The sequence below is a fragment of the Astyanax mexicanus genome, chromosome 2 (assembly GCF_023375975.1).
Source record: "Astyanax mexicanus isolate ESR-SI-001 chromosome 2, AstMex3_surface, whole genome shotgun sequence".
NCBI classification, from domain to species: Eukaryota; Metazoa; Chordata; class Actinopteri; order Characiformes; family Acestrorhamphidae; genus Astyanax; species Astyanax mexicanus.
The window spans coordinates 6,648,043-6,671,801 of NC_064409.1; the positions used below are offsets into that span (position 1 = coordinate 6,648,043).

Sequence of the window (23,759 nt, forward strand, 5' to 3'; positions counted from 1 at the left end):
TTTTTTTCGAACCGGTTATAAACCGGTAGAACCGATTCACTGTTCGACTCACTGAGTCGAACTCATTTGCAGCGTATCACTATAATCGATTCTTTGAGTCGAAAGTTTAAAAGAATCGGTTCGTTCAAAAGAATCGAGCGTCTCATCGCTATTAGTCATGTCCATCTCCCACAGTGAACACACACATACACATGCACACACACGCGCGCGCGAGGGCTGGGTGACTGACGTTTGAAGCGGCGCCTTGAGGCAGAACCTCACTCGGCGGAGCTCGCGCTGCGCTCGCGCCACGTTCCGGCCGCCCGGCTCTCGCTCGCCTTTTAACATGAGCAAGTGGAGTCATGCCTGCATTCCGCCCACCGAGAACCCGCAGAGAATAAGAGCTCGACCAGCCTGACATCCCCTGTTCCACATGAAGAAGGCTAAGGTAAGAGCGCGGGAGAGCGCGCGAGCCACCGCGCGAGCCACCGCGCCAGCACGCGCGCTTTCTCACGCACACGCTCGACCTGTTTCAGCTGGAGCACGCGCTTTTTAGCAGCAGTAGTTTCTAAAAAAGTTAAAAAGTTAGTTATCTGGTGCTTCTGAGCTGAGGGAGGTATTTACCAACAGGTGTTCGCTAGAAAAACATTAAATCCACCTTTTCTGAGCTAAAAGTATCTTTAAAATAAGGATTCAGGTGAAAAAAGATTAAACAAACAGTGAGAGAGTAAACAAACTGAGTTCAGCTACCAGACTAAACATTTGCAGTAGAACTTTCTAATACATTATAGCTGTATGTGAAGAGTTCGTTAAAAAAACAGAACAAAACCAAAAAACAGTTAAAGCTAATTCAGACCTGAATTATGTGCCAGTGTTAAAAAAATAGAATAATAATAATGCTGCTTTCTGTCTGCAGTGCACACAAAGGAATACTCTAATATTTATCTAATATTTACCTAGTATTTATTTTATTTGATATTAACCGTTTTGTTCAAAAGCCATCCCTAAACACTAAAATAAACACGAAAAAAGGTGTTCTTATTTACACACAATTAGTAAAATTTAGCTCTTTTAATTTGTCTCTTTGGCTCCAGTGCTAGAGTTTTTTTTCTAGAGTCTTTTCTCGTGCATGGGCAGGGTTAAACTATTGTTTCATTGGCTTATAAACTTTATCTCTGGCTCGTTTATAGTCTAGTCTAATTAAAACCTGGTCTCAATTGGTGTTACAAATAGTGTAACAAAACATTTGAAAAAAAAAAAACATGATGTCCATTGCAATAGACACAGGGTCTGAAAAGGGTTAAAGAGTAGCACCTATATGTTTTGCAAATTATCAGAGAAGTATATTAACGAGTATTATTTTAACTTCACTCCTGTACTTAAGTACTAAAATCCCTGCTGTATCTGTATCTACTGGAGTATTATTTTACTTTTCTACTGTACTTAAGTACTAAAATGCAAAAAAAAAATAGAAATGGCTGAAATAACAGAAAAGATGCAGAGCTTTCAGACCTCAAATAATGCAAAAACAATCATAAAGTTTTAAGAGTTGAGAGATCAATATTTGGTGAAATAACCCTGGTTTTTAATCACTGTTTTCATGCATATTGGCATCATGTTCTCCTCCACCAGTCTTACACACTGCTTTTGGATAACTGTATGCCACTCCTGGTGCAAAAATTTAAGCAGTTCAGCTTGGTTTGATGGCTTGTGATCATTTCATCTTCATCTTGATTATATTCCAGAGGTTTTTAATTAGGTAAAATCAAAGAAACTAATCATTTTTAAGTGCTCTCTTATTTTTTTATTCCAGAGCTGCATATGCGCTTATATAGAATACTATAGAGCTAGTTTACAGGTAGCTACATTTTTGTTCAGCAAAAGAAAAAGGCTCAACATGATCCTTCATGCCCAGCTGTGACCACCTCAGTGACAGATTGGTGGAATTAGTGTGAATTATTAAAACAGGGCTGAGAAAAGCAGATATATATATATATATATTTTTTAACACATGCTCAAGATTTTAAAAATTGTTTGTTTAAAAATCATTAGAATGTTGAAATATAAATTTGGTATGTGGAACTGACTAAGTGAAAGTTATTACTACTCACCTCTGGTATTTAACTCCAGTTATTTTCATATGACTCATAACTGTTTCTTCACATCTCTCCACAGATCAGTGGAAGTGCATGTGTGTTAGTCCTGCTGTTTTCGAGCCTTGTATCCTGTTCTGGTGTTTTTGGGAGCCCTCTGACAGATGATGTGGCCACTTTAGACACACTTGTGAGTGTTTGCTTTTCTTGTCACTTTCTCATTCACTGACATTACTAAATATGTTTGTGGATTTAGGTCTTAAAGTGATGTTTGTTTTACACACGTTTGTCTTGTGCATCGTCTGACAGAGAGAAAATCTTCCAGAGGATTACAAAATTCCGGTTCGTTTCATTTCTAAAGACGTGGTGAGTCTAACACCTGTGCTGACAACTAATTGAATCATTTGTCATCATTAACTCTGATTGAAATGAAAGTATTTGATAATGCAACCCACAGTTTTTGCTTGCAGTTATAAATACAGTCTGGTTTGCTGGGGTAGAAAGTAGCAACAATGACAGTATTGTATAATGCATCAGATATCATCTCAGCTAGATGCCATTGCTACCACAAAATTGCTTCTTATGGTGCTCTTCAGATTTTCTCACGTCTGTTCTCCTCTCTTATTGTGTAAGGGAGGGACGTGCTGGCTTCATCTCAACCTGTTTCCACTGGAGATCAGTTTAAAGGCGCTAGCCCTCAAGTTTGGCAACCTTTCCACCAACAGAGAAAACATTACAATTTTCATCACCATGCTTCAAGGGCTTCGCTTCACTGTTGACAACGAGGAGCTGGTAACTCCCATTCATCACTTCACACACAATCATTCTGCTGCTGCTTTAATTCAAATCACTTTCATTATCATGTCAAATTTACACAGCTTTGAAAGTGAAGGAGTGAGAAGCTTAGGTGACTTACGTTAGACAGTATTAAATACACATTTCCTACACACATATACACTGTTCTTTAGGGTAAATACAGGGTAAAACTACACTGCACATGAAACTGTTCCTCAACCTTTGTCTTGTCTGCAGTAGCTTGTAAAAAAAAAGCCTCAGGCAGCGACGCCGTCTCATCAGATAGGGGCTAACAGCACTAGGAACAGCAGCCATGCCAGTTCGTTCCTGTGTTATTTGTGCAAATAACACATTAGTGTTTATATGCTTTACCCAGTAATTCAGAGCTAAGGAAAAAATGGTTAGAAGTTGTCTGTTTAACACCAGAACAGTTATGATTTTTACCTTGACTACCCACCTATGTTGTGTGTAACTATATATATTGAATAGGATCTCCAGTGGATTTGGCGTTTTACAGACACTCTAAGACTAGGTAAAATGTCTTTATTTAAAAAACTGTTGTCCATCTCACCGTCTCCTATGTCGCAGTGCTGTTAGCCAATCAGAGGCGATATGCTTGCATGTATAAATATTCATGAGCAAGAGCCGAAATCTTATCGTTTTTCCTCCCCGTCCACTCCTCCACCGGACTAAAGCAGCGTTATACCGGATCACTGGAGCACTTTTTTTCACAAACATTTATATTAGAGGCCACAACTAGACATACAATAAAATAAATGAAAAAAATATAGAATGACACCTTTAAAAAAAATTTGAATGAACACAGTGATGTAAAACCACTTCTTCACCCAGAATAGAATAAAACCACAGCAAAATTAACCAACTATACATTTACCATACTATATGGCTGGCCCATATTTGACCTACAGTATGTTAGGAAATTATTTACTGCAGTTATTCAGCTATCTCTCCAATTAATTATCACAAAATTGAAATGGTAAACAAAGCTGTCTGATTTCTGTTTACTCACATAACGTTCAGTCTATTGTTTGAGCTTCCTGAGAAACAGCACTGGAATGAGCTTGAGTTTGTCTTTCTCTAGGAGGCGACAATGCAGGTCTTCAAGTGCCATTACCAGAGTGAGAGCTGGTCCACCAGGCGCTATTTTGACCACGTCAAGGAGGTTCTCGGGGCGTTTGCCTCGGCACCTCGCCAGTTTCATTGTATCCCTCCCCCCTGCCCTACGGTTCCTCCCATTACGCCAGGTGGGTCTTGTTTGTACACATGCACACGCTGTACAGGAGCAATTTGCCGAGTACACTGAGCCAACTTAATGACAAACACACCCAAGTCATAAATGTTGGCTGCAGCTTGTGTGACAGTGATACAGTGTGAGCACCATTACTATTATGGTTATTATGTGTATAATTCATCAGACCCATGCTTGACTCTACTGACTCCACTGTAACTGAATGGGTGTTATGCTGCTGTGTGTTGACAGGACAAGATAGCCAGAAGGAGGTGATTGACGGCGTGGTTCCCAGCCTTCTGGCTTTGCTCGTCATCTCCTGCATTGCCACGCTGGCACTTGCTCTCAGAACAGTTAAGCATTCCTCTTCACTGTATGCTGGTGTGTGCTGAAAGCTGGAGTTTCATGCACTCGGGTGCTCATGGCCTGCACATCTGATTTCAATGGCAGTTTTCTCATTCTTGTAGGTAATTCTCCGGAAAGCGTGCTGTGCGAAGAGGAGATACGAAACAGACGTGAACAGGTTTCCCGGACCTGAGAGATCGGAGACACAAAGTGACCCTGAGGATGGAAGCATAGCCTCACACAATGACCCTGAATCATCTCCACTACACAAACAATGCAGGTAGGGTTTACTGTAGAAACATCATCACGGAAGCTAATGCTTTCATTAACAACAGCCCAAGTGTTTGTTTTCTGTGTTGTAAGCAAGACCTGACAGATGCCTCTCCTTTGATTCCTGTTGCTTCCCCTCAGGGCGCAGCAGGATAGTTTGGGGTCGGAAGACACAGGAGTTTAATCCAGCACACCTGCAGGAGTTGATCTGAACGTTTGTGAAGTGCATAAACAAGTAAAGAAGGGACTGTAAAGCGATGGGACTGGCAGAAGCATGGGACACACTTACTGCTTCCTACCAAGAGAGGAGAACATCAGCTTCCTCTTTGTTGTACTCTAATAACAATTGGAGTTTAACGCAGTTAGCCATGTCTCCAGTTCCCCCTTGAATAACCCTGACTGAATCTCAAGCCCCCAGCTTTCCAGTAAATGATGAATGAATCTGTATGTACAAAGAATGCACGCACAGGATGGCATGGCATCCTTGAAAACAGTCTGCTTCAGGCCTGCTGGAACGCTTTGGGGAGCCGACAGCTTCTGCTTCAGGACAGGAAGCGCGGGTCTTTTTGAAGAGGATGCTGGGTGGCATGTCGGAGGCATGTCCACTGCAGTGCCTGCGGCAGGTCTGTGCCTTTGAGTCCAGCCGCCGGAGCTGCAGGCTGCAGGCCACCGCTCAGAGGATAAATGGCTTTTTTGTGTCCCGCTCCGTCCCGCACGGCCGCGGTGGCTCGGGGCTCACTTCGCGTTGCAGCAAAACACTGCTGCAGAACAGAGAGCGTGCTTGTCCTGAGGTATGTGCGGTTGGGTGCGCTGGACGGCAGCTCCGCGGTCTTCTGGGGGATTCCAACTCCTTCATTGAGTTTTATGAATGATTTCTGTGGCCACAGAGTCACTGATGACCCACGTGTGGAGTTTGTGTGTATGAGATGGCATGTGAGGATGCTTGCATTGTGATTTACAGGATGTTTGGATGTTTTTGTGAGGGAGAGGAGGTTTTCAGGTGTAAATGTGAAGGATGCAGTGTTTTACAGAGCAGGGCAACCCTTTAAACCCTGTGGGACAGTGTGTGTGAACCTAGTGCTGGGCATTATTAGTGCTGGGCATTACTCATTAAATTCATATTTAAGATTTTACAAGTATGTAAGTATAATGTTGGATGGTATTTAGTTTTTTAGTTAATAACATTATTGATCCCACACTCTGCAGTGGTAGTTTTTAGGCATAACACAATCATGTTTGGATTACCCCCTGCCAAGCCCTAAAAAATAAATACAATTTTAAAATAAATGTTTAAAAGCCTGAAAATTAAACAAATTTCATATTCGTGTTTGTGTGCACTTTTAGAGACTCAAAATTTGCTTCTTTATTTGTAAAAAAAAAAAAAAAAGGTACAAAATAGTAATGGGTCTGCTTTATAACAATATGTGACTGACTCTCTAAATCTAAAGTTCAATCATCTATTAAATCTAATATTTTCTATAAAGACATGCTAAATCTTAATGCAAAACAGCAATAGTTGTACATACATACTTTAAAGTAGCAGCAGCAACATCCCATGAGTGGACAGTACTATAAAACATGCAGGGTCAGAGAAAAGATAATGTTTCTTTATTTATTATAATGTATAAAGTAATTTGTAAGTTTTATTAACTATTCATCCACTTAATGTTTACAGTTGCTGTGGATTCTGCCAAGTATTCATGCTCATATTAGGTCACACATAAATAAAATATATGTTACATTAAACAAAAAAAAATGAGTATTATTTATTTGCAGTAGTATTTATTTGCATACAATCCACATCACGTGGGAGACTGTGGTTCAATTCATGGCCTGGGTGACTTAATGCTGCACTACACCAATAAGAGTCCTTGGGCAAGACCCTTAACACTACACAACTGTAAGTTGCTCTAAATAAGAGTCTGCTAAATGCCATGAAAATGTAAATGCAATTGAAATATTTTTATAATGTTTAATCAACAATTAAACCTAAAGTTGAAGTAACAGATTTTGATCATGCTGACTCTATTGTGTTAAAATGAATGGAAATGTGATGCATGATTGAATTAATTTAGCATATGTACTCTATAGTATGTTATCTATTGCAGAAATAAATGATTAAATGTGCTGTAAATGATTTCAGATATTCATACTGAGCCCTGGTTCTGGGGGCTAAGACATAAGTAAGGATTTGTAATGCAGTTTTACTGTTTGGGAATGTTTGTGAGAAATAAATACATTTGCAATGGGTTTTATGATCACACCAATTTAAAAAAGCTGTTTACCCCCCCGATGCTAAAACAGTGGGATCATTTGTATTCATGCATAGTTTGAAATGCTATGCTTAGTTACATTGTCTTCCTTGGCAGCTTAGTTACCCACAGTCCTCTCATTGGTTACTCTAATTTTGTTTAAAAAATGTTAAAGAAAAAAAAAACTTACTCATTTTTACTTGGTTGTGTTTTGGATGCATGAATTTGAGGGAGTGGGGGGCTTTTAAAGGAGCACAGATGGAAATATGAAAATATCTGCTATCATACTTTAAAATCGTATACGGCACCTTTAAGTTCATGTGTCAGTCTGCCTAATAATAATATATAATTATATACAAACGTCTTTTTTTTGGTATATAGAATTTAACAATATTTAAAATAAAACTGGTTCCCCAATCTAACATTTCAGGGAAAAAGATAATATGCTAGTTATGTAAAGGTGACATAAGCTTACATGCTAGTAATGAGGCAGTACAATAAAATACATTGTAGTAAAATTGTATAAATAATAAAACAGTATTATGGGATGTAAATATGGTAGTATAACTCTAAGCAGACCCACAATGTAGTTTATCACTCTCATAACTACATATCTTACATATTAGCAAATACAGTGGTGCTTTAAAGTTTGTAAACACTTTAGAATTTTCTATATTTCTGTAAAATGTGACTTAAAACATCATCAGATATTCACACCTAAAGTCCTAAAAGTAGATAAAGAGAACCCAGTTAAACAAATGAGCAAACATACTATACTTGGTCATTTTTATTTATTTATTTATTTATTGAGGAAAATGATCCAATATCACATATTTGTGAGTGGGAAAAGTATGTGAAGAGGATTATCAGTTAGTTTGTTAGTCAGGTGTTTTCAATTAGTGGGATGACAAGCAGGTGTGAGTGGGCGGAGCCTGTTTTATTCAAAGAACAGGGATCTATAAAAGTCTAACCTTGACAACACATGTTTGTGGAAGTGTATCATGGCACGAACAAAGGAGATTTTTTTAAGGATCTCAGAAAAAAAGTAATTGATGCTCATCAGGCTGGAACAAATTACATCTCTTAAGACTTTGGACTCCAGAGTCAGACAGATTGTGTACAAAGGTAGAAATTTAACAACGGAAGGCCATCTCTTACACTGGCTAATGTTAGTGTAATTAATCTGTAAAACATGGTGGTGGTAGTACCATGCTTTAGGCCTGTTTTGCTGCATCTCGGCCAATATATCAGAACATCTGTCTATAAACTGATTCTCAAGAGAAGAAGAGAAAGTGGGTCATGCAACAAGACAATAACCCAAAGTCGTTTTACCAAAGAAAAGTTAAAGAAGAATAAAGTTTATGTTTTGCAATGGCTAAAGTCAAAGTTGAGACCTTAATCCAGTGGAAAAGTTGTGTAAGGACCTGAAACAAGCAGTTAATGTGAGAAAACTCACCAGAATCCCTTAGTTGAAGCTGTTTTGTAAAGAGGAAATGGCTAAAATGCCTTCAAGCCAATGTGCGGAACTTTTACTGGAAACATTTAATGACCAATTAATGCAGAAATCCAAGAAATCCCAAAGGGTTCACATATTTTTTCTTGCAACTGTATTTTTGCGGAAATATAGAAAATACTAAAGGGTTCACAAACTTTCAAAGTTCAGAGTTCAAGCGTAGAGTTCAAGGTTTTATAATAAATAAAATACTACATTGTGCAGCTTATATGAAAGGGCAGGGAAGCTCCTTAAATATTGAACATTATTGTTACATAGTAATAAAAACAACCCAAAGCAAATCATCATTTGCCCATTAACCCGAAATTCACTCCCGCTCAGAAACACACCAAACATTAGGCAGAAGGGGAAGTGGAGGATACGCCTCACTGTCATTCAGCCAGCCTGATAGCCACTGTCCGGGCCTACATCCGATTAACTCACTAGCAAACACACTTAACTGTCCAGAAACAATCCCACAGACATCTGTGGCAGGAGGAGAAAGAGCTGCTTGTTTTCATGACAATAAGCGGAGAGTCGGAGAGCCTGAGAATCGAGGTCACATGATAAAGATGTCATACCAACATGAGTCATATCCCATAATTTAATTCTCACTTTGTGTGTCTGTCTCTGCTTCTGATGATGTTTTCGGTCCCAGAGATCAGGCCAGATCTTACAGTGTGCAGGGTCTGTTGTGAATAATGTGGAAAGTAAAGGCCTAGTTGTCTTCTCACAGATTATTGGAAGACTGGGATATAGTTGTCAGTTTCGTAAAGGTGTCAGATTCTCTGCTGAAAACTCTTTATATTCCAGGATTAGTCATCGCCTATGTCTGGAAAACATATAGCAGGCTCCACTGGAAATAAATTTAAATTTATTCTAAAGACCGCAGATGTACACATAGTAAATGGAGTCGTGTGACAGCAAGTAGTGAACGCAGAACATACAGTGTGTGTAAACAGCATGGAGCAGCAGTGACAGCAGTGTTTGTTCATAACTGTGTTAATTAGTGTTATCTGGCTAATATATCAGATTAAACTGCACCTTATCAGAAGTTTAGTATATTTGATAGTTGGGTTGGATTGAGACCGGATCACGTTTTCACCACAATCAAACTTCTCCAGAGTTCGTTTGGGACCGGACTGAGATCACCTCCTCTAGCTGCTCTCGTTATGGTTGGTTTGATCCGTACCCGAGTGCGCTTACTGTTTTTACACCTGCTCAACTGAACTGCACTAAGGATAAAAATAAACCAGAGAACGTATGTAAAAAAAAAACGTAAAAGCCAAGTTTTCTTCTTACAGTTTATTACGAGACTAGGTTAAAGTCGTCAGTTTCGTAAAGTTGTCAAATTCTCTGCCGAAAACTCTTTTTATTCCAGGATAAGTCATCGTCTATGTCTGGAAAACATGTAGTAGGCTCCACTGGAAACCCCAGATAGTACATTTTTTGTATCTAGATGTATTGTAAAGACTGCAGATGTACACATAGTAAACATAGAGTCACGTGACTGCAGGCAGTGAACGCAGAACATACCCCGGGTGTAAACAGCATGGAGCAGCAGAGACAGCGTTTGTTCATAGCTGTGTTAATTAGTGTTTTCTGGCTAATATATCAGATTAAACTGCACCTAATCAGAAGTTCTCACTACAACTTCTCCAGAGTTCGTTTGGGACCAGACCGAGATCACCTCCTCTAGCAGGTCTCACACCTTTTCAACTGAACCACACTAAAGGTCCCAAATGAACCAGAGTACATTTTAACCAGACCAATTAGTGCTGGTGTGAAAACAAAAAGCCTTTGTTTTCTTTTCACAGTTTATTACAAGTTGTCAATTTTGTAAAGGTGTCAGATTCTCTGCTGAAAACTCTTTATATTCCAGGATTAGTCATTGTCTGCGTCTGGAAAACATGTAAGCTCCACTGGAAACCCCCAGTAGTGATTTTTTTGTATCTACTGTATTGTAAAGACCCCCAGCGCACAAAGCTGTGCTGAGTGACTGCTCACTGAGTCAGAGACGTGCAAGTCCTGCTATTAGAAAGCTGCTTTCTCTCCCCACTAATCGTTCAGGTTTAGGTGGGGGAAGTTCTGAAGATCTCCTTCCTCTGTAACTCATCAGCGCTCGCCCTCTGGAGCGATCAATGCGAGCGCTGTCCCCTATTGTCGTAAAGCCTGACCTCCAGCTCTCGATATATGAGGTCAGTAATGGCAGACTGGCTATCATCAACCGCAAAGAGACTTTAACAAAGGGTCTTCTCATCCACACAGACTTGCCGCTTTTTATGGTGGAGAGAGTGTCATTAGTCATACTTTAGGCTAAGCCCACTCTCCACACACCAACTCGGCTCCGAACAGCGAGGCTACACACACAAGAAAGGCACACACACACACTCACTGCCTGTACTCTCACACTGCAGACACTTACAATCAAAACCGTATGATCCTAACATCATCCGCGTACCTCCTGAGTCAGGGCGTGTTGCTGAGGAGGGAAAGAACTCTGATGATTCACAAAGATAACCATCTGACATCACTATAACACCAAAACTCGCGTAAACGCTCTAAAAGTGAGATCCAAAGGAGCTTAGTGGGTAAAGGGCACATTCTTTACAGTATAATTTATTTATTCATTCCTAGTGCAAGTGGGGAAAGTTTAATGATGTACAGTTACACTGATGGCTTTCTGCCACACAGACTGTTGTAGGAAACATGATAATATAGCATGTATAGCATGATATACAGCTCTCTCAACTGTTACTCTATTCATCATGGACAGTGTTTTCGTTGAAACTTGACGTTATGCAGTATTTATCCTACCGATTATGTGTTTTACTTTGTAACTTAATTTAATTAACATTTAGGGCGTTTTCACACCTGTAGTACATTTCTTCGGTCTGAATCAGTTGATGAGTTCATTTATTTAGAGTGCTTATTTTCGCAGCAAAATGTGCACCAATAAACCACATGAGCATGTCGTCTCCTTTTTTGGTCAGAACTGTCTACTGCTGGAGCAAGAAATTAAATATAACAAGAAGATACTGTGTTCCAGCACGTATATAACACTGAACACTAAATATTTTGCTGCTGTGCCATCAAACCCAATGTTTTCATTAGAATTGGCAACAGAGATGTCTATGCACGTAGTAAATGGAGTCGCGTGGCTTCATGCAGTGAACGCAGCATATACTGTGCTCAGTGTAAACAGCATGGAGCAGCAGAGACATTTTTGGTTCAAAGCTGTGGAGATTAGTTTTATGTTATGGCTAATATATCAGATTAAACTGCCCCTTATCAGCAGTTTAACTCAAATAAAAGTAGTATATATTATAGCTGGGTCAGATTGAGACCGGATCACGTTCTCACCACAAGTGAACCGCTCCAAACTTTGTTTAAATCCGCACCATATGTGATTACTGTTTTCACACCTGCTAAATCAAACCGCATTAAGGGTACAAACAAACCAGAGTCCAAATAGTAACCAGATCAAATAGTGCTGGTGTGAAAATGCCCTAGCTGTGTATAAGGAGGTTATTCTATCAATCTGGTTTCATCAACCTGCTGAAATAAAACCCAGCCTGGCCAGAAATTAAGTAGTAAAGGGTATATTTTCATTTGATTTTGATGGTTTAGCTGATCTACAAGCTAGACAATCAAGTAACCATGATAACCAAGCTTCACCATGATGGTTGACCAGCTTGAACAAGCATTGAAAAAATTGATGCTGGAAAGCCTGAAAATTAGCCAAATTCTGATTCTGGCATTGGCAAAGAATATGTGGAGAATTTTTAAGTGTGTATTTGTTCGGAAAAACAGAGAGAATAACACCTGTAACACTTCATCACTTGATATTTTCTGTATTCTCACTTAAGGTCCTTGGTATTTTAAGTATTGTGGGAAGGAATGTCAATATTACTATAATAGTAATTACTATATAGTAATATATTATTTGATCACATGAAACATGAAATATCTGGGGTTCATACTGTCTGTAATCAAATAAATGTCTCAGAAAATGTTTGCTTTCTCTTGTTTTTTTTATTTTTCCATACTGTTGAAACCTTTTCTGATTTGGGGATGCACTTATAATCAGTGTTTTGCTATATGTAATTTGGAGCAAATATGATTTTCAGCTTAAATATAACATATGCAACTGACAGAAGAGGCTGTGTGAAACATAGGAAATTTATTTTTTCAGTACAACATGAAATACAACAGCAAATATCAGCATTAACTAACATGACACAAACATCTATGGTATGTTTAAGATGAATCTGTGAATAAAAGATTACAAACGATTAACTGATAAGAGAAGATATAGACATAATGTTTTTTTATTGTGAGGTTTAGTTGTTACTGTGTTTAAGCTAAGCCTGGCTGAAGGGTTAGTTTAACACACCAGGCTAATGTACAACCTAGCTGTACTTTAGCCTGGCAAGCTTTCACTATGAGTGTGTTTGCATTCTTTAAATAGTGCTAAATTTCAGCCACAAAGACGGTAAATTAAATAATATATTTCGGAGTGAGTTATACATACATGACAACATAAAAATTCTTACTGCTCCTATTAAATACAGCTCTTGGAAAAAACTAAAAATGATCAGTTTCATTGATTTTATGAAAGAAAGATGGATGATCACAAGCCATCAAACCAAGCTGGACTGCTTGAAAGTTATCCAAAAGCAGTGTATAAGACTGGTGGAGGAGAACATGCCAAGATGCATGAAAACCAGGGTTGTTCCACCAAATATTGATTTCTGAACTCTCAAAACTTTATAAATATGAACTTGTTTTCTTTGCATTATTTGCTGAAAGATCTGCATTTTTTTTGTTATTTCAGCAATTTCTCATTTTCTGCAAATAATGCTCTAAATTACCATATTTTCATTTGGAATTTGGGAGAAATGTTGTCTGTAGTTTACAGAATAAAACAACAATATTCATTTTACTCAAACATAAACCTATAAATAGCAAAATCAATCAATCAACTAGAGTATCTAGTACTACAGTATCATTTATTTTACTTTAATCCTGGATATATGGAGATATTTGGAGTGCATTATTATTAGTAACCTGGCATTCTGGATCATTGACTTCTGTTACAAATCTGATAAAATTCTTGTATTTTTTTATATCTCAGTTAGGGGTGTGCCATATCATATTATATCATATCATATCGTATGCAATTATAGAGTTTAATTTTTTTGTTGTTGCTGTAGTGTATTCTTGAAATTAATATTTTTAATATTCAGTGTTTTGTTATATCATCAACAAGTAGTGTTGTTATCATGAAAAAAACATTTTGTGGTATTATTTTAGGGCCACATCGCACACCCCTTCCACATAACTCCATACAAAAGTCTTGTGAGAAACCTTGTTAATTTTATGGTACACAAACAGTCTTCAGGGTAAATCTGGCATCTTCCAGATAGCTTCAAGCACATTGGAGTGATGATCAAAAGCGCGGTCTACTCAAACCTGTTTATTCACTTAATGATAGATTTTACCCCCCCACATTAAACTGTGCCCCCCCCCCCTCCCCCTCCCTGGTGTGCAATTAGCCTCTGGGTTTAAGACTAATCATCAAAGTGATTCCCAGAGTCGTGAACGAAACCCTGGTTATGATGGCCTGTCTGTGGATAGGGCTGGTCTGTGTTGTGTTGGTAGTACGAATCTTGGTACTGGTTGTAATTCTGACCAGTCTGACCGTAATTCTGACCAGTCTGACTGTAATTCTGACCAGTCTGGTCGTAATTCTGACCAGTCTGACCGTAATTCTGACCAGTATGATTCTGATCAGGATTGTAGTCGGGTTTGTAGTCGTAGTCGTAGCTGGTGGGCTCAGGCTCGTGGTGGTGGTGGTGCTGGTATTGATCATAAGCCTCTCTGGAATCCTCTTGAGCATAGGCACTGTGATGCTGCTGGTCAAAAAGGTGACTGGTGTCCTCAGGGTCAGGATGGTGTTGGTAATGTTGATCTTGGTACTGATAACTCGCTCCGGCGTACTCCTGATCGTAATCACTGCTGTGAAGCTGCTGGTCGTAATCATGATTGGCAGGCTGCTGGTACTCCAGATTACTCTGCTGAAGGTCAGGCTCTGGTGCTGGAGTCTCCTTCACTGTACTCAGCAGGTTCTTGGGATATCGATTTTTCATTTTAAGGCCGATGTTCTGGTAGATGTGAAATCCCAAGACAAACTGCAGGATCTGAACAAGCAGATAAAAACAGATTGTTATTATTATTTACACTGGTAGTAATGGGAAACAGGGGTCACAATGCTTATAAAACATATGTAACTATTTTATTTGCCAGCATTTTATTTATTTATTTTATTTTTAATATTAGTACCATGTTAAAATAAGGCTCCTTTATAAAGAGTTTTTAAATAGTTTATAAAGGAGTTTATTAATAGTTATTAATTAATTAACACTTAATTAGCAAGGCAGGGCAACAGTGGCATGTTGTATACCAAATAGTTATTCTAAATTCATTTATACTGTTTAACCTAAGATATTACTAGATGCTTATATTACTTTTCTGTAAATAGCTTTATTCATGTATATATATATATATATATATATATATATATATATATATATATATATATATATATATATATATATATATATATATAATAACATATTAAATGACTAAGCTGACTTTCTATATTACTGTATTAGATATGTTCAAAAAGAAGTTATTTTCACTGTTGTTCTTACTATTTATGTGTTGTAAGTGCTTACTAATATAACTTAATGTATAACCATTAATAAACTTCTTAATAAACTATTTATAATCCCTTCATAATTGAGCCTTATTTTAAAGTGGTACCTTAATATGTTACTATTATTTAGAGACTACATCACTACAGTGAACAGTTCTGAATATTTAGGTTTCTCTACAGCAGAGTATGCCAACACCATATTATTGGTGCAGATTCTGTCATGTTAAAAAAAAAAAAAAAATATATATATATATATATATATATATATATATATATATATACAGCTCAGTTTCTGAATCAGTTTCTCTGATTTTGCTATTAATAGGTATATGTAAAATTAACATTGTTGTTTTATTCTATAAACTACAGACAACATTTCTCCCAAATTCCAAATAAAAATATTGTCATTTAGAGCATTTATTAGCAGAAAATAAAAAATGGCTGAAAAAACATCAAGAAAGATGCAGAGTTTCCCATGCAAACCTCAACCAATGCAAATAAAACAAGTTCATATTCATAAAGTTTTAAGAGTTCAGAAATCAGTGTTTGGTGGAATAACCCACAGTTTTCATGCATCTTGGCATGTTCTCCTCCACCAGTCTTACACACTGCTTTTGGATAACTTTATGCCACACCTGGTGCAAAAATTCAAGCAGTTCAGTTTGGTGGTTTGATGGCTTGTGATCATCCATCTTCCTCTTGATTATATTCCAAAGGTTTTCAATTCGTTAATTTAAAGAAACTTATACTTTTCAAGTGGTCTCTTATTTATTTATTTATTTTTTTGCTGTACATATATCTACAATCAAATTAAGTACTGCTATACAAGCTGTACCCTGACTACTCTAATAATTCAAGAGTAATTTCTATAGTGTTTTAATATTGTAATAAAGTATTTACAGAAATATAAGGGGTGTGTTCACTAGATTTTTTTTCTTTAATACTTAAATACTCATTCTGGTTAAATTCTACAGACTGTTATGCTTAAAATCTTGGGAAAACAGCAGGTTTAGAAATACTCAAACCAGTAATATTAATCATGCAATGTTTAAAATCAGAGACCAGGTTTCTTCCTCATTCTGACGGTTGATTTTAACATTACCTGAAGCTGCTGACTTGTGTCTGCATGAACATGTGCACTGTACTGCTGCTAAATGACGGGCAGATTAGATGATTGCATGAATGATTATACACTGCTTGGTGATTGAATGTACAAAAAACATGAGGCCAAGTTTTACTAAAGATTTTGTCACAACTGCAATTAAAACATCACTTTCAAAGGCATTTCTACTCTCATGTTGCCTAAACTGAAAGGTCTCACTCTCCCCCCACCATTCTCCCTCTCTTAAACTCACACACTCTCCCTCATGGTCATACAGTTACCTGAATGGCAACGAGTCCAAGGTCCATGCCTACTATCACAAATATATTAGTTTCGGACCAGTCTCTTAGTTTCACCCCGCAGCCCTGCACCAAGAATAAACAGCACATTTTAGTTCACACAGCTCAGAGTTTCCAGGGGAGTAAACTGCATTTTGCAAATAGACTGACATGCCAAACATCAATGGTATAACAGTAAAGTGATATCTAAGGGGATACTTTGGAAATGTCCACTTCTGTATACGGGCCATTTCACCGAATATGTGTCATTTGCTTGATGTAACTCTTCCAAATTAAACTGATTATTATTTAGTTTTATCTTTTTTCAACTCTGAATCCAATAACACATATATTTAACTATTCAAAACATGTATTGGTCAAACTCAGGCAGCTTTATTTATTTTTCACAAGGTTTCTAAGCCGAAAATGGTTACAAAACTCATGTGACATTTAAATAGCATGTTTAAAAGCAAGTCCACTAATTCCTTTGATTTTCTCTCAAGTCTTTAAATTTTATTTTAAAGAAATGATAATTGATATTTATGACAAAAAATCATTCATGTTACTGGAACTCACTTCTGTTACTCTTTATGTTTTAAGTAACATCACTGAAAGTAACAGGACTGAGTTTTTAGCATAGAATTAGCAAAAACATGAAAAACATAGCTAAATGGACACTGAGAACTTTCTAGTGATTTTCCCAAAATTTGTATTTTAAAAAATAAACAAATAAAACCTAAAAATTAATTTAGGTAACAGGACAGTGTTGAGATTTTGTTCTTTTCATGGTCTTTAGAATAACCAACTGATGTGACTTGATTTTTCAGGTAACAGGACTGAGTGAAACCCAGGGAACTAAAATGTGTATTTAAACTTAAATATTACAGATTTATTATGAATATATACCTAAAGCATAGATGGGATTTGGAGTCACACAACAATGCAACAAAATTACATATGTGAATGATTTTAATAATTATGTTTATATTTAGGGAGTGGGGTGGTTTGGTGTTATAAGTAGTTTTTATTAATTACAGTTAAAAACTGTCCAGCATGCTCATGGCAAGGTGGCATGATTTATCAGAGTTTAAGCGAGTCCTGATAGTGTGTGTTTAGATGGATGGGACATTCAGTTTCTGAATTAATGCAGGTATTTAACATAATTTCATGATCCACAGTATTACAGTGTCAGTGTTATCATAGTGCAAAGTGTTATTATACCGTTGAGTATATTTCTGAGCCCATTCCAAATGGGTACATCTCACTAGACAGTTCAGAGACTACAGGGCAGCTGCCATTAAAGCAGGAGCACGGGTACACATCCATCCTGTTCAGGGTCTGAATGAGAAAATTCATCTCCCAGTCGCTGGCGTTCCTTCGACCGCAGCATTGAGCCTGTAGAGAAAAACAAATTCATTACAAACTAGCAGATCATAAAAAACCCAGCTGTGCCTTTTTTTATTAAAAATGAAAAAAAAAGGATCAATATATTAAAATAAACAGGTCAATATCACTGTTATATAATACATACAGACTGCTGCACACTGTCCAGAAGATCCCAAGTTGTTTGTGTATCATTGACGCCATACCCAGTGATGATGGCATCGAAACTTTCAGTCAAAAACGCCTCAATCTGTTAAAGCAAAAAAAAAAAAAAACACGTTTTGTTTCTGGCTTACTTTTGGTGTGAAACTGGCTGAAATGTTTAAACATCAGGCATGGAGTAATAGAAACACATGCTGCAGGGTGCGTGAGGAAGTGTCAGCAGGGAAATGTGGTGACACTAATCTGGCAGAAAGCAGTATTGGTTTAGGAATAGTCTCCTTTCATGTTTTCCCAGGCCATTCTGTGGTAGTTAAATATTAAATACAGTGGCATTCAAAATGTGGACGCCCCTGCTCAAAATATCTGTTTCTGTGAAGAGCTGTGTGAGTAAAAATTACCTGATTTCCAAAAGATATTAAGTTAAATTTGACACAAAATAACGACAGACAGACAGACAGACAGACAGACAGACAGACAGACAGACAGATAGATAGATAGATAGATAGATAGATAGATAGATAGATAGATAGATAGATAGATAGATAGATAGATAGATAGAATACACACAAGAAACAGGGAAAAACTATAAAATAAACATTAAAATTGACACATTTGTGTTTATATATAATAAGCAGGGTTTATATTTTACATTTTAAAACTTACTTTGTTTCTTTTCACCAACAGCAGTAAAGTGATGAAAACTTGACCCAAGATAATGGCAAATAACATGCCCATGTACTGAAAAAGAAATGAAGATTGTGAGTTCATAAACTTAGCACATTTATATGTGTTATATATATAGAATACATAAAATATGTACATATAGAAACTGTAACTTAAACGTGGTAACTGTAAAAAAATTATTTACCATTTATTATTTTACCACAATTTATTTCTAAAACACTAATTTACTGTATTTTACCTTTAAGATGTTCTTTATTCCTACCAAGCTTACTGTGTGTAGACTTTGTATCATGTGACCTACACTGTGACTGATTATATTGGGTTTATTGAATGCTATATGAAACTGTTGGTGCTTTCAACCATACCCTTGTAAACGAAAAGTGCATTTAGGTATATTTTTAAAAGTATACTTAACATGGAAAAGTACATACTTTTAACAGTAAAATTAATACATACTCAAATACATTGGCGTAGGAACCGGGGGGATGACTATCAGAAATACAAAATGATACAGCAGAAAAAGTTGAAAAAATTGTTTTAAAATAAACGTTTATTTTGAAAGCGAACAGAAATCTGCACCCCCGCCATGAAAAGCACCCCTCTCGGGAGAGCGTTTCTAATTAAAGTTAGATAAGTCAAATATCAGGGGTGCAGATTTAGGCACTACTATAGTGCTAAATTCAGCACCCCCGCCAGGAAAAACCCCCCACTCTTTCTTTTTCCTTTTTTCTTACGAGTCAGTATAGCTTAGAACAGTATCTTGGGTATTTCCTTTTGTTTTTTAACTAAAGTTAAAGCCAAGAACACGTAAGTGCGTGCACCTGAGAGAGGGTGCTTTTCCTGGCAGGGGTGCTGAATTCAGCACAACTCCAGCTTTACACGCGAGGTCAGTTACAAGAGCAATAATTCGCAACAATAACAATATAGCCAAATTTAACCCAAATAAAATATTATTTTAAATATTAGATGATAACTAATCAGTTTTTTGTCATATGTGTATTTGTCATATGTATGTAATTCAGACAATTCAGACAATTCAGTCATGCACGCATGATATTTTCTAACCACAGTGAATGTAATGTGGAGTAACATGTTTAGGTTGTAAAGTCACTTTGGATTGGTTGGATTTAACTAATAAACACAAGTACAGAAAAATGTATTTGATTGTTTTAAGTCACTATAGGGTGGGCTTTGATTCATTTTAGCAAATGTGTCCATTCCCCCCCCCCCCCCAGCGGAGAGAGTGCGCATTTGTAGCGCAGAAAAACGGGCCAAAGAGTCTAAAAGCAGAGAGGGTGCGCATTTCTAGCGCAGAAAAAACGGGGCAAAAGAGTCTAAAAGCGGAGAGAGTGCGCATTTCTAGCACAGAAAAACAGACCAAAGAGTCTAAAAGTTGCCGTAATTAAGGAGTTTAATATTAAGAGACATCATGAAATGAAACATCAATTTGAAAAATCTTAGTTTACACAACACTGTCAAAGATAAAGATAGTAAGTCAAGTAAAATGGTGTGTAAATGAAATAATCAGGAAAATGTATTATTTAAAGTGGTATATTTCATTATTTGTTTTATTACAGAGTGTGGCCCGTAACTTCAAATATATTTCTCCTTCTGGCCCCCAACAAAAAAGTTTGGACACCCCTGCCTTAATACATACTAAACGTACAATTTTTATTATATTGTACATATACAACTTTGCATATTGATTGATGCACATATTGTGTTGACCTTAATGCTACTGGAAAAAAATACACTAAAGTGCGCTTTAAATTTTAATTTTAATTTAATGCCACTACATATATATTTTCTGTCAACACAACATTGAATTTAAAGCATTTTGCCTAAAAATACATTTAATGGAAATATAAAGAAAGTATATTTAATGCGTATTTTCATTGAGTATATTAAAGTTATTCAAGTATATTAAAATTCCTTTCACCACCATACTTACAACTGCAATGAAACATCTATTTTCTAGATAGACCCCGACACAGCCCAGCATGGAGACCCCCACGATCACCAGGCCGATGACAAACAGCCCTCCAGCCACCACCTCGATTTCATCCTCTGTGAGATTAGTGACCACACACAAACATGATGATGTGAACCAGCATGCAGTTGTTCATACCAACACAGCCTTACTCACACACAAAGTGACTTTTCCAAACCCGGCCAATAGCGATCAGCTTACACTCCCTCAGGCTCTCATTCACTCACTTATTCTTGAGCATGAGAAAACCCAGTACTAACACTACCACATTCCAGCCTCCTTATTACCAAACAGGACTAAATAAACAAGGCTTACCCGTGCTTAAAACAGTTATGAAGTTGTTTTTGTCAAATATGATCCATATAGAACATCCAAAAAGGCTGAGGCCGAGAATCTGTAAAGAGTGTTGACGTCTGTTAGGTGTGCAGAAGGTAGGTAAAATGTACTGTATTTATGGCACTTAGATGTAGTGTAATGAGCTGGAAGAACCATAAAAGTTATATCAGCTTAATATCTGCTTTATTATTTATATTCTTACAGAAACATATTGAATCATTTCATTTCATAAAACATTGTTCTATATTTCTTTATTTTTATTATCTATTTATTTAAGCCATAAATCATTTTAAGCAAGATTACAGCAACGTTAATCTACAGCAATCTCATGTTAGATTTACCACTTTTCTTTGAATTTCTTTGATTTTACCAAATTGAAAACCTCTGGAATATAATCAAGAGGAAGATAGATGATCACAAGCCATCAGGAGTGGCATAACATTTTCAAAAAGCAGTGTGTAAGACTGGTGGAGGGAATATGAACTTGCTTTCTTTACATTAATTGAGGTCTAAAAGCTCTGCATCTTTTTTTTATTTCATCCATTTCTCATTTTCTGCAAATAAATGCTCTAAATGACAATATTTTCATTTGAAAAAAAGCTAATAGAAACACACAGAGTTTCACATATATCTCACTTTAAATCTTAATACAAATGCATTTCACATACAGTATCACAATATACTGTATTTTGAGCATATTATTAAATCTAAATTAAATAGAAAAGGCTAATAGAAACAAATTGAGTTCAAATCCCAGCACAAATGTATCTCGCATACAGTATGAGAGTATACTGTATTTTAAGAATCATTTTAACATAAACTAAATAGAAAAAGCTAATAGAAACACAATGAGATAAAGTATATCTCACTATAAATTTCACTATATTTCATTATGTCACTAAATTTATCTCACATACTGCATTTTAATGCATTTTAAATGTCATCTAATAAATATAAATTAATAAATCACACTGGATTCTGAGTGAAAATAAATAAATACAAAATAAATTATATATTCTCTCTTACCACAAACAGGGAATTGACCAGCATTAACAGGAATATCAGTATCTGAAGTTTATCCTCTGCCTTCATGTTGTTAGAGACCAACGACTGGTAACCAAGATCAAACCCAGGCAGTGAAAGTGAGAAACAATGTCTATTTAAATTATTATTCCTTATATTTAAAAGATTATAACGTATTGATTTGTTTACCTGGCTGATTTAGCCCTGGAGTCTGTCCAAGTGAAACTGATTTTTTGAGGGAAAAGTTTATGTTTTCTTAGCTTTCATTCTCCTTATCACGTCTTCACCGGTTTCTGTGGCTTAGTTTACCAGAAGCCCTCCACTACAGCTGAAGACTGAAGTTCACTTCCTGATAACAAAACCAATCATTAACCTCTTACCATCACTCACACTGTGTATGTACCTGTAAGCACAGATTTTAATGACTGTGACCTCAAAATTACATTTCTTATCATTCTTTTTCATAATGAATCATCACTTAATCTTTCTTACACATATTTCTTTTTATTATTTGTCTATTTATTTAAGTAATAAATCGCTTTAAGCAACATTACAGTTATGTTAATGTAAAGGAATCTTATGTTAGATTTCAACAGTACATATATAATTTACTACACAATCATGCACAGTATTACAGTCTTATGCAAAAGGTTTACTACTTCTTGTCAAGTGACCCATTTTGTGGCTTTTCCAAGTGAATAGATCCTCTACAAAGGCAGGAAACTAGAATATAAATAAGGAAAATGTTGGGAAATTAAATGTAACATGTTGGAAAAAATAAAACAAAATAAAATTGTATTTTCCTTAACTATAATATTAAATTAAGTAGATACAGTACTCAAGTTTTAAAATGTAAGAATATGATATGGCACTATGGAGATCATTTTTGTTGCTTTTCAAAAAAAAAACAACAGTTTTTATTATGATATTATGACGAATAAAACAGTATAAACTGCTATCCAAATGCTATTGTTGGGTAATTTACTACAGCACGACTTAAAACTGAAATCAAACATGGATGTAAGAACTTCCAGTCCTAATTAATTATTTTCAAAATCTAAAAGTGTGAAACGACAACCTTGAGTCAACTGTTTCACCATTGTATATGATACATAGCTCTGGGAAAAAAATAAGAGACCACTTAAAAATGGTGAGTTTCTTTGATTTTACCCAATTGAAACCCTAAATAAAATCAAGAGGAAGATGGATGATCACAAACCATCAAATCAAACTGAACTGCTTGAATTTTCACACCAGGAGTATAAAGCATAAAGTTATCCAAAAGCTAGAGGTGGGCGGATCGATCCAAATATCGATAATATCGATACCAACGCTGGTATTGGTATTGAGCAATACTCGTGTAAAAATATCGATATTCAAGCTTTTTTCTCTGCCGCACGCACTGACTGCTTCGCACAAGATTCACCACAGTCTACTCTCTGGTCTCTTGTTGCTGCACATGCGTCACATGGCTCAGCAAAGCCAGCAGGTAGGCTCAGCCTGGCCCCGCCCACTCAGCGCTCTCCTCGAGTCGACACGCCTCTACCTCAGGAGATTAGTGTTGAGTGATATTTTTTTACACTCTGTTTATTTAAGAAAAACTTG

General features: G+C 36.6%; 2 protein-coding genes across 2 annotated transcripts; one reads left to right on the forward strand and one right to left on the reverse strand.

Annotated features, from left to right (window-relative positions):
- The first annotated feature begins 200 nt into the window (after positions 1–200).
- On the forward strand, positions 201–6,735 carry kitlgb (kit ligand b). The gene is made up of 8 exons (XM_007252363.4): positions 201–427; positions 2,155–2,262; positions 2,382–2,438; positions 2,706–2,864; positions 3,970–4,132; positions 4,369–4,469; positions 4,584–4,741; positions 4,873–6,735. The coding sequence occupies exons 1-8, from the start codon at positions 413–415 to the stop codon at positions 4,913–4,915; spliced, it is 804 nt and encodes a 267-aa protein (XP_007252425.2). The 5' UTR covers positions 201–412; the 3' UTR covers positions 4,916–6,735.
- A 5,904-nt stretch (positions 6,736–12,639) lies between these two features.
- Positions 12,640–22,484, reverse strand: si:ch73-139j3.4 (CD82 antigen). Its single transcript, XM_022671833.2, has 9 exons — positions 22,344–22,484; positions 22,158–22,241; positions 21,111–21,189; positions 20,757–20,872; positions 18,785–18,859; positions 18,108–18,209; positions 17,798–17,971; positions 16,580–16,663; positions 12,640–14,678 (listed from the first exon to the last, which is right to left on the reverse strand). Exons 2-9 carry the CDS (start codon positions 22,221–22,223, stop codon positions 14,049–14,051), a joined length of 1,326 nt encoding a protein of 441 aa, XP_022527554.2. The 5' UTR covers positions 22,224–22,241; positions 22,344–22,484; the 3' UTR covers positions 12,640–14,048.
- Positions 22,485–23,759: the final 1,275 nt, after the last annotated feature.